At 42.0% G+C, this 14965-nt stretch overlaps 1 protein-coding gene across 1 annotated transcript; it reads left to right on the top strand.

The window, feature by feature from the left end:
* The first annotated feature begins 7625 nt into the window (after nucleotides 1-7625).
* On the top strand, nucleotides 7626-8396 carry Ftl1l6 (ferritin light chain 1 like 6). Its single transcript, XM_087640458.1, has 2 exons — nucleotides 7626-7820; nucleotides 7947-8396. The coding sequence occupies exons 1-2, from the start codon at nucleotides 7626-7628 to the stop codon at nucleotides 8394-8396; spliced, it is 645 nt and encodes a 214-aa protein (XP_087496584.1).
* The last annotated feature ends 6569 nt before the right edge of the window (nucleotides 8397-14965 follow it).

Genomic DNA, 14965 nt, shown 5'->3' with positions numbered 1-14965 from the left:
TGATCCTGTGGGCAGGGTGGTTTGGAAGACACTGTCAACCCCCACTTACCACAGGATACTTTTTATAGCCTGTACTGCCACTTGAAAATGTCCACATTATACAAATATGACTTTTCTCTATCTGCCTAAGAACATCTGGTTTAAAGACGAACATGCAAATATCCTTGGAAACAGAATGCTACTCTCTGTCAGCTATGACTGGGTCATGATTAGTTGCTCACCTAATTTTCCCAGGAAACAGCAGAGAGTAGCCACCTCTCCAGGACCCCATTGATAGGAAGCATTGTCTGTATTGACTTTTCCCTGATAGGCTCTTTTGTTTTTTCACACAGTTGTTTTTAGCTTTTCATTCAACTTTAATAACTGTAAGGGAGAGAGGGAGAGAAACAGAGATTGAGAGAGAGAGAGAGGGAGAGAGAAAGAGAGGGAGAGGGAGAGGGAGAGGGAGAGGGAGAGGGAGAGGGAGAGGGAGAGGGAGAGGGAGAGACAGACAGACGACAGCTAAAGAGAAGAGGTTGGGCAGGATTGGTACCTTGCTTGCCTAGGTTGATGTTGAACTCCTCTACTCAATCCTTCATCAGCTTCCCAAGTAGCTAGAACTACATGTGTGCCTCACTGTGCTTTTTTTTTGACCTGTTGACTCCATTAGCATTTCCTTATAGAAATAGTCCCTGACCTTCATGATGTCTGAGTCAGTTTTTCCATTATAGATGCTCATAATGCAAAATATCCCATCTTCAGAGCTGTTACTGCTCCTAACCATCCATCTTCACATGTGTTTATCTATAAAGTATTAAAAGCTCCAAGGGGACAGAGCTCGTGTATGCTTTGCTCACTGTGCTACATAAGCCCCACCCATCTGTAGAGAATGTATTCCAAGATCCCAGTGGATATCTGATACCATAATACCAGACTATACACACAGAGACACAAACATACACATATGCATCTTTTCCTATCCTATATATATCTCTCCTATATATCATAAAATTAAATTTATAAATTAGGCCTAGTAAGATATTAACAAGAACTAATATGAAAATGCAATAATTAAAAATATATTATAGCAAAAGTTATGAGCCCATAGTGTCTCTCTCACTTGAAAGAGTCAAGACAAACTGGATTTGGTCACATACGCCTATTCTTGTAGCCCTTGGGTAGCAGAGGTAAGAAGATAGGACAGTTAAGGTCACCCTGACCTTCTTAGACAAATAAAGGCTATAGGACAAGACACAATCCAGTATGAAACAAAGTTACCCCCAAGCAACAACAACAAAAGGAGTGGAAGGATCGGGAAAAATATTAGTAACTTTGTACTGTGCCTAATTGTATATAACTGAAACCATGGGAGATGACGTGCTAAGGGGTCCTGATGCACTGAGGTCCAGCCCACTGACCATCGGATGCTTTCAGAGTTACTTAAAGGAGTTCATGAAGGCTTGAACAAAAATCGTAAGCAACTAAATCCTCCCTTTTGCCTTTCTATTTTGGAAATAATTTTCTGTTAATAGGTTTTGCTCTCTCCCAATTTCATACACATTCCCATGTATTTTAGAAATTCTTACACTGAGCTTGATGCTTTATTGGGGGCTAAGAAAGCTTGGTGTTCTAAAGGTCTATGATGTCTTCAGGAAGAAAATTAAAGCTAAAAGTACTGAAATAAAGACTCGCTGGAATAATGAGGGCTCTCGTACAATGCCTCATCCATTTAATTTCTAGCCCATGAACAATCCTTCCCAGAAGCAGAAGTAAGGAAGGGCTTGCGTTGTACTGGCATGCATTGTAAAACCATCACTAGGATACAATAAATATTACTCCCGTTTTTCCATGCAATAATAGTTAAAAGCTTTCCTTTCTTTTACAATTAAATAATTTCAGCTTTGTTAAGGAAGAACTAAAGCGCTTCCATACACTTTGCCGCTCTCAAATTAATCTTCATTAAAACCCGTGGTAATTCACTTACATGCAGAATTATTTATAGTGGGTTTACCAATACGAGCTGAGAAAAGGAAGCTATGGAGCTGTAGGTTTTTATTTTAACATTACTGTCCTGACTTTGAATGGGTTGAGCAAGAATGACAACCAGGACTTGACCAATATGAAAATCAAGAGTGGCATTTCTATAATTCTCTGAGCAGAGTGAATCAAAAGCCTCTGGTTTCATTTGCGTAGTGATGGCTTCCGTTTGTTCTTCAGTTCGGAATATCTGGGGGTGACTGCCCTACAGTAGCCTTTCCCAAAGTGCGATATTAACGGCATGTAAGAGTCAAAAGAGCGGTTCCTATGGACCACATAAAATTTGAAAATATTAAAGTAGTATGCTTTTCTTTTTAAAGTCACTCGATTGATAATTGCGCTGACTCATCGAGAAGGAACTGAATTTTCTAATGTCTGTCATAGAACTTTGAAACGTCGTAAATTGGTTTTTGTTTGACTTATTTTGGTTTGGTTTATCAAGTTCTTTGGCATTCATATGGTTTTGAAGTGACGTAGAGCAGTTTCCTCCTATTCATACAGAGAGGCATATGTGTCAGCCAATCCCTGGTGATGTATTTCTCTGTTTCTTCTCATTCCCATTGACTTATGCCCTCCCTCTAGCAATCACTTCCCTCATTGCTGTCCAGGTACAGATGCTCACAACGGCTAACACTTAGGAAGCGTTTGCTAAGCTCTGGCTATAGTTGGTGCCTAAGGTTTGGAGGGTTTTGTGTGTTATAGTTTGCTAGCTGCACTCTTTGTGTAGGTGTCCCGTTTTCAGATATGGGTCCAATTAATTAAGCAGATAATGGAATCAGGATTTGAACCTGGGCCATCTGGCTGCATTTGAAACCACAGCACTACACTGTCAGAACAGATTTCCTAAGGAAAATCTTGCTACAGTGGAAGCTCCTTACAGTTTGTGAGGTCTTCAGGATACTAGGAAGCAGGGTACAGTTCAACATACCCCTCTGACTTTAGCTTAATTTTGTGCATGCACTTAGCTGAACAAATTTCCCCAAAGACTATAACTTATAGAAATACAAAATAATTTGTTTGCTGTCAGAAGGATCACATGATTCATTTCTAAGCTCAGAGATACTCATTTTGAAGTGTTGAAGTGCAGGTGGCTCTTGAGTTCTTGGGTGTCTGTCAGTCTGTCTGTCTCTGTCTCTCTGTTATATCTCTGTTTCTCTCTTCCTCTTTTCATGTGTGTCTCTCCCATCCATCTTCCCCTTTCCTTTCATGTGAACTTTTCACCTTATTATATAATTAAGTGTTCACAGCATGGCACCAAGTTACAAACGCTTCCAAATTTCAGAACCATGTTGTTATTCTTGCACTAACTGCTGAGCTTACTAGGAAATTTAAAAACCTATCGCATCACTTGGCTTGGGTAAGTGCTCTCTCTCTCTCTCTCTCTCTCTCTCTCTCTCTCTCTCCCTCTCTCTCTCTCTGTCTGTCTCTGTCCTAGTTCTTCTCTTCTCTGAGTTCTCCACCATTCTGTCTCAGTGGTCCATGCTTGTTACATAGGGTGTTTCTTTAAAGCAGAAATGATAGAAAGTTGTTTTTTTTGTTTTTTTTGTTGCAAAAATGTCTGTCTGATAGGCTCTTATATAAAATAAATGTAAGACGAGCATAGATTCCAAAGGTTACTGGCAATTAGGAGCAGAGCATAAGGAAAGCTGGACGATAATCCAGAGGTGGCAAGCATGTGGTGCTTGAGTTTAGTTGTGTTATTTTCCCTCTAAATCATGAGAACTTAAAATTAATTTAATTCTTAATTAATTGTACACACACACACACACACACACACACACACACACACACACACACACTCCTCAGCCTATGGGAGCCAGAAGAGGACATCGAATCCCTTGGAACTGGAGTTACAGGTGGCTGTAAGTTACCTGACCTGAATGTGGGAACAAAATGAGGGTCAACAAGGGCCCCTAACTTCTGAGCTAAAGCTCCAAAGGGGTTGTTTACTTTTTGAGCCTGTTCTGTTGGCTTTCACCTTAATTATTTAAGGGCAATTACTCTTGAAAGTCTACCATGACTCCCTTTTTACTGAATATAAATGTGAGAATGCTGTCTTCTTGGACATTCCTAGAAGAGTTACCAGTAATCAGACACTCTGGAAAGCATCTTCTCAATAGGAATTACTCCTTTATTGATATGGTCTGTAGGCACATTAAACTCTTGATATTTATGTGTTCTCATACTGAACTTATCTAAAACCCTAAACTGTTTTACCCAGATGTTTCTGACAGTCCATTCTCTTCTATTTATGTTTCTGTAATTTTCAAAGTCTGTGCCGGCCAATTTTCTATTTTTCGAGATCATGTTTCTGAGTTTGGCGTCCACTGAGTTGATTATTCCATTCGGTTTTGTTTCTGCTGCAACGGTGACACCAGCCATCTCATTGCATTCACTGAGGTCTAAAAGGCAATCTCATTGTGCAGAGACTAGGGCAAAAGTCAACAACGTGGGCTGAAGCTCTTTTTGATCTGTTGAGACAATTACGTGGAAGCAGTAATAAAGGCAGCATATTGACCTCTCATTTCCTCACATTTTTTCAGGTAGATTCCTCTAAAAAGAGATGATACTTTCAAAAATAAGTATATAGTAATGATAAATACCAATAGGCTTCATTGTAGCATTTTCATACATGTATACATGTATGCATTTATCATGCCCTCATGACCTCATCTCTCTTCTCCTCCCATTGGTCCTTCTCCCCACAACGAGTCCCCAGGTAGATTCTTTAGAACATTTGTCAAGTTCAAATACACAGACATAGAAAATTAACGTGTACAACACACACACCAAACCAAAATGGCTGAACTTGGGTAGCACTTGTTCTAGTGGACTAGATCTGATCCACAGCAAACGTGCTTCTCCCCTTTCCCTTTCCCACGATCTGAACCTTTAAGGGTACGCTCAGAAGTGGAGCTAAGCACGGTCAGCATTACTGGTGATATCTCTTCTTTGGTACTTTCTGGTGAGGAGCATGTTCTCCCACCTCTAAAGTTGCCGCAGCTCTCCTGTTCTTTCTTCCTCATATCTCAGTGATGGCAGATTCCGGATTCAGGGTTTTGAACATGCTTCAGAGGTGAGCAGACCTTTGACAAAACCCTCTTTGGTTTTGCAGGTAAAGTCTTCTGTTTCAGAGTAGTTTTTGAGATGATATTTTAAGTAAACAAAGGAATATGAGATTTGGGAACACCTGTCTACTTTTTTTTTTCTTTTTAGGTGTTCATCCAAAGAAAGACATCTCCTATACTCTCCTTTTTTCTTTAAATACAAATTAAAGCACTAAGTTTACTGTTTTTATTTTTCCACAATGTTGAACTCATTTTATGTTTTTATTACACAATTTACATAATTCTATGTCACTTTTAAAATGTCATGTCACTTTAAAGTTTAAGGCCTTGGAAATGCTGAAGATAGCCTCTTTTGCATAAAAATGCATTTGTAAGTAACAGTTAAATTTTCCAGGCACTTTTATAAATTATAGGAAAGCCTAAAATATTCTTCAACTTTGTTTTAAATACAGAATTAATTTTTTATCTTTTATAGTTGTTTAATTTCTGCTAACAACAATTCTCATATAGATGTTTTGGTTGGTGTCTTAATTATCTCAATTATACAATTAATATCATCTAAGTATAAATATGTCCATACTTTTAGGGAGAAAATACAGATGATACCTCTCTATTTTGATCTTTGTGGTGCTGGTGGTTGATTGAAGACAGAGCCTTGCACGTGCTGGGGAAATGCATTGCGTACAGCCTTAGCTCCGCCCCCTCGGCTATCTCTCGTTAGGTGTATTTTTCAGCTAATAGGGACAGTGACTCATGGGTATTCAGATTAGTACACTATCCCTGAGCACTCGGTGTGCAGTTGGCACAAATCACTATATCTTACAGAGACAGTGGACGCCATCAATGATTGTGGCTAGGGGAGGGTTAGGTAAGAAAACTATCATATGTCTTCATCACCTTCCATTGAAATTACAAAATAGCAGCCAATCTCATTTGTGCCTCCCAACCACAAATGGTTAATTCCACTCTATACCTCACCACAACACTTAACAAAATATATTTCCCCAAAGTCTAAATCTACTGAAGCAAGGGCTTTGAGGGAGATCTCCTCTTCGGTAAATGATTAGAAGAGTGTATAGGAGCTAAGAGGCGATGGAAAAGGGGAGTGCACATGGTCAAAACGCACTGTATGAAATTCTCAAACAGCCGGTAAGAAGCTCATAGTGTGATAAACGAGGAAAAGGGGGAAAAGCAGGGTGTAGGGTGATATAAAACCAAGAGAATTCAAGCATCTGCACTCATCGAGAGGGAGAAAGACCAACAGGGATGAAAATAGCAGTTTCCACAACTTTAGAACAACGCACATCTCAAGCACACCATCCTTTAAGCATGCTAGTCACGATGAAATGGCTGCCCTTAGGCTTCGTTAACACAACAGGCAAAGGCCTTGGCTGGGAACCACCCTGTCCTTATGCCATTTCTTCACTAGATGGTGCTTGTGGGCTTAGAGAAGAAAAACTAAACCGTGTTCACTCAAGAGGAAATGAGAAATTTGTGAATTAAATAAAACAAGGCAATGAAAATTAGAACAACTTAAGGGAGCCCTTTATAGTTAAGTTCAACTGCTTGGACAAACCTCCTCTTCTTTCCTGGTACAAATGTCAAACACTCGGAAGAAAAAAAAATTACTCCTTAAGACATTGCAATCATCAAATTCTGGATGCGGGCTATCTAAACATAGAGAATTAAAAGATTTCTTTACTCTTTCCCCTTTCCTTATGACACAGCATGACTCTTCACTGGAAGCAAACATATTTAAATTGTTACCTAACATATTTTGTGAAGCCGGTTGGCCGTCGTCCAGATTTTTAATGCTGTCTGATAATCAACATTCTCCTACTTGTATCTGGGGCACTGAACAGTAGAGGAGTTTAAACCATAGAGCCGCTTCTGAAACTGTGTCAGCTGACCTGTGCAATGCTGGTACTTTGCCCATGTATGTTTTCTTTTTCTTCTTTACAAATGAAAGTGCCATTGGCTTCTACTGCATAAGATTGCTACAATTTAATGTATGTGAAAAGCTTAGGACAGAGCCCCGCATATTGTGAGACTTCCAGAATGGTAATAGCAATGACATATTTTATTATTCCACTTACTAAGGGACACTAGCACACCTCAAGTTATAAATCAGTAGTAGCAAGCTGCAATTTAACTTCGTGTTTATTTCCTGCTCTTTGAAGCTGTGACTACTCTCTCTACTTACATAAAATTCGCGTGCGTTTTACTAAGCACTGTTTTTGTTAAAGCAGTTACGGTCTAATTGTAGATTTAGGGATGACTTAAGTTCTAAGCTGAAACTTTAGCTGAAAGGGACGGGTTTATTTTCAGGTTGTAGTTATAGAAATGAAGCTACTGGAGGAGCGCGTTGGAGGTCCCGTGGATCTATGTATTGCTTCAGCAGTGTTTGCTTCCACTGTATTAGCTTCCTTGCAAGTCCTCCAGTCGCAGTCTCCTGGACCATCTCCTTGCCACCTTGGGCTCCTAGGACCAGCCAGTACCATCTCACCATCTTCGAGGTTAGGCTCATACCTGGGATCAGCCATGACCTCTCAGATTCGTCAGGATTATTCCACCGATGTGGAAGCTGCCGTGAACCGCCTGGTCAACTTACATCTGCCAGTCTCCTACACTTACTTCTCTATCGGTTTCCTTTTTGATCGGTCTGACGTGGCTTTAGAGGGCGTAGGCCATTTCTTCCTCCACAAATTGGCGGAGGATAAGAGCAAGGGCACAGGGGTTGGGGATTTAGCTCAGTCAGTGGTAGAGCGCTTGCCTAGGAAGCGCAAGGCCCTGGGTTCGGTCCCCAGCTCCGAAAAAAAGAACCAAAAAAAAAAAAAAAAAAAAAAGAGCAAGGGCACAGAGCATTTCCTCAAGTTGTGGAATGATCACGGGGTTTGGAGTGGGGGTTGGGCACTCTTCCAGGATGTTCAGAAGCCATCTCAAGATGAATGGAGTAAAACCCAGGAGACCATGGAAGCTGCCTTGGCCCCAGAGAAGAACCTGAACCAGGACCTCTTGGGTCTACATTCCCTGGGTTCTGCTGGCACAGACCCTCACCTCTGTGACTTCTTGGAAAGACACTTTCTGGATAAGGAGGTGAAGCTCATCGAGAAGATGGGCAACCACCTGACCCACCTCTGTAGGGTGGCAGGGTCAAAACCAGCGCAGATTGGCATGCCCCTTGCATCTCTGGGCGAGTATTTCTTTGAGTGCCTCACTCTAAAGCACTCTGCTTCTCCCCAGGGGCTTCCTCCTCTGCTCTGCACCAGACGCCTCAGGACCTCCACCTGCATGAACCACTCAAGTCACTAGGTAGCTTTGTAACTGCCCTGGAACCTCTCCCAAGTCTTGGACCAAGTCAAAATAAAGTTTTTTGAAACAGCAAAAAGAAAAAAGGAAGAAAGAAAGAAAGAAAGAGAGAAAGAGAAAGAAAGAAAAAAGAAAGGAAGAACGAAAGAAAGGAAGAACGAACGAAACGAGGCTATTGTTGATGGATGGGTAGGAGGTTCAGCCAGGGGACAGCTAATGCTGACAGATTGCTGTTGGTGTCTGACCAATAGCTGAGTAGAAAAGAGAAGTGTGTAAGGGGGTCTATTCTTCAAAAGAAATATCTAGGAGGCCGAGGCAGGAGGATTGCTGCTAGTTTGATGCTAGGCTTGGGCTGCAGATCCTTCAGAAAAATCTCATGGTGGTAGAAAAAAGGGAGCATTTTAATAGATATGCCAAACTAAAGAATTCTTAATGGATGGAACTAGAAAACATCCTGAGCTTCCCTCAGACCCAAAAGGACTTGCAGGATGTATACTCACTAATAAGTAGCTATTAGTCAAAAAAGTACAGAATACCCAGATATAGTCCACAGAACTCAAAAAGGTCAACAAGGGCTCAAGTGAGGACACCTCAGTCCTACTTGGGAGGGACAAGAAAGCAATCACAAAGCAGGGAGGGAGGGAAAGACCTGGGAGGGAAAGGGAATGGGGCTTGGGGAAGGGAGAGGAACATGATCTGGTATTGGGTGGGAGAAAGGACTGAAGCCCTGAGGGCCAGCAGAAAGAATGGGAACAGGCAACCCTGGGAGGAAGGAGGTTGGGAGTACTTTTTAGGATGTACCAGAGACCTGGGAGCTGAGAGACTCTTAGGACTCAAAGGGAGGCACCCTAGATGAAAGGCCCTACAGTGGGGAGAGGGAACTTATCAAACCCATCTCCAGTAGAAAGACAGGGCATCAAGTGAGGGATGGGGTTGCCATCCCACAGTCAAAACTCTGACCCCTAATGGGTCCTGTTTGAAAGAACTGCAGGGATGGAAATGGAGAGGAGCCAGAGGAAGAGGAGGTCCAGCAACAGGCCCAAAGTGGGATCCAGCTCAAGGGGAGACCCCAAGGCCTGACACAAGTACTGAAACTATGGGGTGCTCACAAAAAGAGACCTATTATGACTGCCATCAGAAAGACCCAATTTGCATCTGAAAGAGTCAGATATAGATATGTGCACCCCACCAATGAATAGAAGCTGCAGACCCCTGTGGTTGAATTAGGAAAAAGCTGGAGGAAGATGAGGAGGAGGGCAACCCTGTAGTAGGACCAGCTGTCTCAATTAACCTGGACCCCTGAGATCTCTCAGACACTGGACCACCAACCTGGCAGCATACACCTCTGAGATGATGCCCCCAACACATATACAGCAGAGGACTTCCGGGTCTGGGTTCAGTCAGAGAAGATGCACCTAACCCTCAAGAGACTGGAGGCCCCAGGAAGTTTAGAAGTTTGGTTGGGCGGGGGATGGGGAGGTGGGGACATCCTCGTGGAGACAAGGGTGTGGGGAGTGGGTATGAGATGTCTAACAGTTGGAGGGTGGACCAGGAGGAGAATAAAATCTGGAGTGTGAAAAAAAAAGATTAAATAAAATGAAAAAAATTCTTAAATGCATATATAAGAATCATGAGTAAGTCATAAGCTAGATCTAGATAGTGAGTTCCTTACTCTACCTTACTGTTACCCTATGATATATTGATAGGCTTGTGCTCCATTGCTTTCAAACAGAGGGGGTATCTTAGTTAGGGTTTCCATTGCTGTAAAGAGATACCATGACCAAGGCAACTCTTTTTTTTTTTATTAATTTTTTTTATTAACTTAAGTATTTCTTATTTACATTTCGAGTGTTATTCCCTTTCCCGGTTTCCGGGCCAACATTCCCCCTAGCCTCTCCCCCTCCCCTTCATTATGGGTGTTCCCCTCCCCATACTCCCCCCATTGCCGCCCTCCCCCCAACAATCACGTTCACTGGGGGTTCAGTCTTAGCAGGACCAAGGGCTTCCCCTTCCACTGGTGCTCTTACTAGGCTATTCATTGCTACCTATGAGGTCAGAGTCCAGGGTCAGTCCATGTATAGTCTTTGGGTAGGGGCTTAGTCCCTGGAAGCTCTGGTTGCTTGACATTGTTGTACATATGGGGTCTCGAGCCCCTTCAAGCTCTTCCAGTTCTTTCTCTGATTCCTTCAACGGGGGTCCTATTCTCAGTTCAGTGGTTTGCTGCTGGCATACGCCTCTGTATTTGCTGTATTCTGGCTGTGTCTCTCGGGAGAGATCTACATCCGGCTCCTGTCGGCCTGCACTTCTTTGCTTCATCCATCTTGTCTAATTGGGTGGCTGTATATGTATGGGCCACATGTGGGGCAGGCTCTGAATGGGTGTTCCTTCAGTCTCTGTTTTAATCTTTGCCTCTCTATTTGACCAAGGCAACTCTTATAATTGCATTTGATTGGGGCTGGTTTGCAGTTTCGTTATTACCGTGGTGGGAAGCATAGCAGTGTGAAGGCAGACGTGGCGCTGGAGCAGCCAAGAGTTCTACGTCTTCGTCGAAAGGAAGCTAGGAACAGACTGATTCCAAGCAACTAGGAAAAAGCACCCCAGGGGATGACGTGTGAAAGTAAACTAAGTCATGCCTTTTTGTGAGCACTAATGGTAATCGTCTGCTGGTATTTATGCTTTGGGATAAGATGGGAACTTGGTGGTGAGAATTCCACCTGAACCATCTTTTTTAATTCTTACCACAACTTTACAAAGTGACGTTTTCCACCCCATTGTAGATTTAAGGAAACTGAGATGTAAAGTTCAAAACCTTTTCCTAGCCTGAGAGCCCACGTGTGACAAAACTAGTATGGAAACGCCATTTTGACTCATTCCAGTATTCATCCATTTTCTTGAGACATCGGTTTAATCAAGAAAATTCAATTAATTCTAGAAACATAGGCAGCAGCATCCTAAATGACACATTTCCTAACTGGCTTGCCTTATTGAGACATTAACTTCTCAATACAGATTATTATCCTTCTTTGGCGTTCTCCAAGCCTGGGTAGTTATAGAATCAAATTGTCCTTCCTAATTTGAAGATGATACTGCCGCACATGAGCTGTGGCGGGGAAAAACCAACGTCTGACAGGTGGCTCTTCTTTCCACATCCTGTGTACATGCTGAGTGCTCTCTGGTCTGTGACTCAAGCTTCGGTTGGCAGAGCCTTCTTTCTGTGTTCTGTTCTGCCACAGAGTGCTGGACTGAAGCTCTGTTTGATAAAGGCTATGCTACCACTGGTCCTATAGCCTCACTGCGGTGCCCTTGTGCACTTGTCTCCAGAAATTCTCAGCTTTGTCAGACATGTCTTCTAGATTATAGGCTCTTGAGAGGTCTTTCCCCGACCGCATCAAATTTTCTATGTGGGAACTTTTAGTGTTTCCTCCTTCCTTTTTCACCTTCTTTTCTTCCTCCTTCTCTCCCTGCCTCCCTGCCTCCCTTCTCTTTTCTCTTTCTCCCATGCTCTCCCTTTTTCGTTTCCCTCCGTCTATCTATGACCCCCTCCCTTCTTCTTTTTATTTCTTCTGAGACAAGGTCTTTTCTCTATGTAGCCCAGATTTATTTTAAACTCTTTTTATTGGTTGTTTTATGTATTTACATTTCAAATGTTATCCCCCTTCTGGGTTTCCCCTCCGTAAACCTATCCTCTCTCCCCCGCCATTTCTTTGAGGGTGCTTCCCACTCCCCACTCCTGCCTCCCCCCCAGCATTCCCCTATACTGGGGCATCAAATCTCCATAGGACCAAGGGCCTCTCCTCTCACTGATGCCTGACAAGGCAGTCCTCTGCTACATATGCAGCTGGAGCAATGGGTCCCTCCATGTGTGCTCTTTGGTTAGTTGTTTAGTTCCTGGGAGCTCTGGGGTGGAGGTGTCTGGTTGGTTGATATTGTTGTTCTTTCTATGGAGTTGAAAAGCCCTTCAGCTCCTTCAATCCTTCCCCTAACTCCTCCATTGGGGTCCCCAGGAGCAATCTGATGGCTGGCTACGAGTATCTGCATCTTTATTGGTTGGGCTCTGGCAGAGTCTCTCAGGGGACAGCTATACCAGCCTCCTGTCAGCAAGCTTTTCTTGGCATCAGCAATAGTGTCTGGGTTTGGTGTCTGCATGTGGGATGGATCGCTAGGTGGGGCAATCTATGGATGACCTTTCTTTCAGTCTCTGCTCCACTCTTTGCCCCAGCATTTCCTTTTGACAGGAGCAATACTGGATTAATATTTTTGAGATAGGTGGGTGGCCCCATCCCTCAATGGGGGGCCATGCCTGTCCACTGGATATGGTCTCTATAGGGTCTCTCTCCCCTTTGTTGGGTACTTTGGCTAATGTCATCCCTGTTGGGTCCTGGGAACCTCTTGGGTCCTTGGAACTTTCTAGTGGCTGCCACCAGTTCTCCATTCCCCACTGCTAAACACCTCCATTCATTTTCCTGATCCTCTGTACTTCTTCCCCATCTCCTCCCACATCTGCTGCCTTTATCCCCACTCCTCCTTTCTCCCTCCCAGACCCTGTGATTATTTTCTTGCCCCCTCTGAGTAGGACTAAAGCATACACACTTTGTTCTTCATTCTTCTTGGGTTTTATATGGCCCATGAGTTGTATCATGAGTATTAAAAGCTTTTTCTTTCTTTCTAATATCCACTTACCAGTGAGTACATATCCATGTGTGTTTTTATTTGTGACTGGGTTACCTTACTCAAGATGATTTTTTCAAGTTCCATCCATTTCCTGCCACTTTCATGAAGCCATTGGTTTTTTGTTTTTAATGGCTGAGTAGTACTCCACTGTGTAAATGTACCACATTTCCTGTATCCATTCCTCTGTTTAATGACATCTGGATTGTTTTCAGTTTTTGGCTATTATAAATAAGGCTGCTATAAACATAGTGGAACATGTGTCCTTGTTATATGTTGGAGCATCATTTGGGTATAAGCCCAGGAGTAGTATAGCGGGTATAGCCCCAATAAAAGACTTTTTAGAATTTAATGAAAATGAAGGCACAACCTACCCAAACTTATGGGACACAATGAAAGCAGTGCTAAGAGGAAAACTCATAGCTCTGAGTGCCTCTGTAAAGAAATTGGAGAGAGCATATATCAGCAGCTTGACAGCACACCTGAAAGCTCTAGAACAAAAAGAAGCAAATTCACTGAAGAGGAGTAGATGGCAGGAAGTAATCAAACTCAGGGCTAAAATCAACCAAGTAGAAAGAAAGAGATCTATACAAAGAGTCAACAAAACCAGGAGCTGATTCTTTGAGAAAATCAACAAGATAGATAAACCCTCAGCCAGACTAACCAGAGGGCACAGAGACAGTATTCAAATACAAAAAAAAAATCAGAAATGAAAAGGGAGACATAACAGAAACTGAAGAAATTTTAAAAAAATCATCAGATCCTATTACAAAAGCATATACTCAACAAAACTAGAAAATCTAGATGAAATGGATGATTTTCTTGACAGATATCAGGTACCAAAGTTAAATTAGGATCAAATAAACCATATAAACAGTCCCATAAACCCTAAGGAAATAGAAGCAGTCATTAAAAGTCTCTCAACCAAATAAAAAGCCCCGGACCAGATGGGTTTAGTGCAGAATTCTATTAGACCTTCAACGAAGACCTCATACCAGTACTCTCCAAACTGTTCCACAAAATAGAAACAGAAGGAGCACTACCCAATTTTTTCTTTTAAGCCACAACTACGTTTATACCTAAACCACACAAAGACCCTACAAAGAAAGAGAACTTCAGACCAATTTCACTCATGACTACCAACGCAAAAATACTCAATAAAGTTCTCAAAAACTGAATCCAAGAACACTTCAAAATGATCATTCACAATAAGCAAGTAGGCTTCATCCTAAGTATGCAGGGATGTTCAATATATGAAATCAATCAATGTAATCCACTATATAAACAAACTCAAAGGGAAAAAAAAACCATGATCATCTCATTAGATGCTCAAAAATCACTTGACAAAATACAACACATCTTCATGTTAAAAGTCTTGGAAAGATCAGGAATTCGAGGCCCATGCCTAAACATAGTAAAAGCAATATATAGCAAACAAATAGCCAACACCAAACTAAATGGAGAGAAACTTGAAACAATCCCACTAAAATCAGGGACTAGACAAGACTGCCCACTCCCTCCCTACCTATTCAATATATTACTTGAAGTTCTAGCCAAAGCAATCAGACAACAAAAGGAAGTCAAAAGATACAAATTGAAAAGGAAGAAGTCAAAATATCACTATTTGCAGATGATATGATAGTATACTTAAGTGACCCCCAAAATTCTACCAGAAAACTCCTAAACCTGATAAACAACTTCAGCAAAGTGGCTGGATATAAAATTAACTCAAACAAAATCTACTCAAAGGATAAACAGGCTGAGAAAGAAATTAGGGAAATGACACCCTTCACAATATTCATAAGTAATATAAAATATCTTGGTGTGACTCCAACCAGGCAAGTGAAAGATCTGTATGACAAGAACTTCAAGTCTCTGAAGAAAGAAATTGAAGAAGACCTCAG

Source organism: Rattus norvegicus, chromosome 2 (genome assembly GCF_021556685.1).
Source record: "Rattus norvegicus strain SHRSP/BbbUtx chromosome 2, alternate assembly SHRSP_T2T, whole genome shotgun sequence".
Taxonomy (NCBI): Eukaryota; Metazoa; Chordata; class Mammalia; order Rodentia; family Muridae; genus Rattus; species Rattus norvegicus.
Note: the sequence above shows the minus strand (reverse complement) of the source record. Positions and strands in the feature narration are given on the sequence as shown.

What these genes read in the sequence shown, in the direction of transcription:
- Ftl1l6 (XM_087640458.1), top strand. Translation starts at nt 7,626, where the DNA reads ATGACCTCTCAGATTCGTCAGGATTATTCCACCGATGTGGAAGCTGCC. An exon ending in ATAAGAGCAAGGGCACAGGG is followed by an intron (nt 7,821 to 7,946) that starts GTTGGGGATTTA and finishes AAGGGCACAGAG; the next exon opens with CATTTCCTCAAGTTGTGGAA.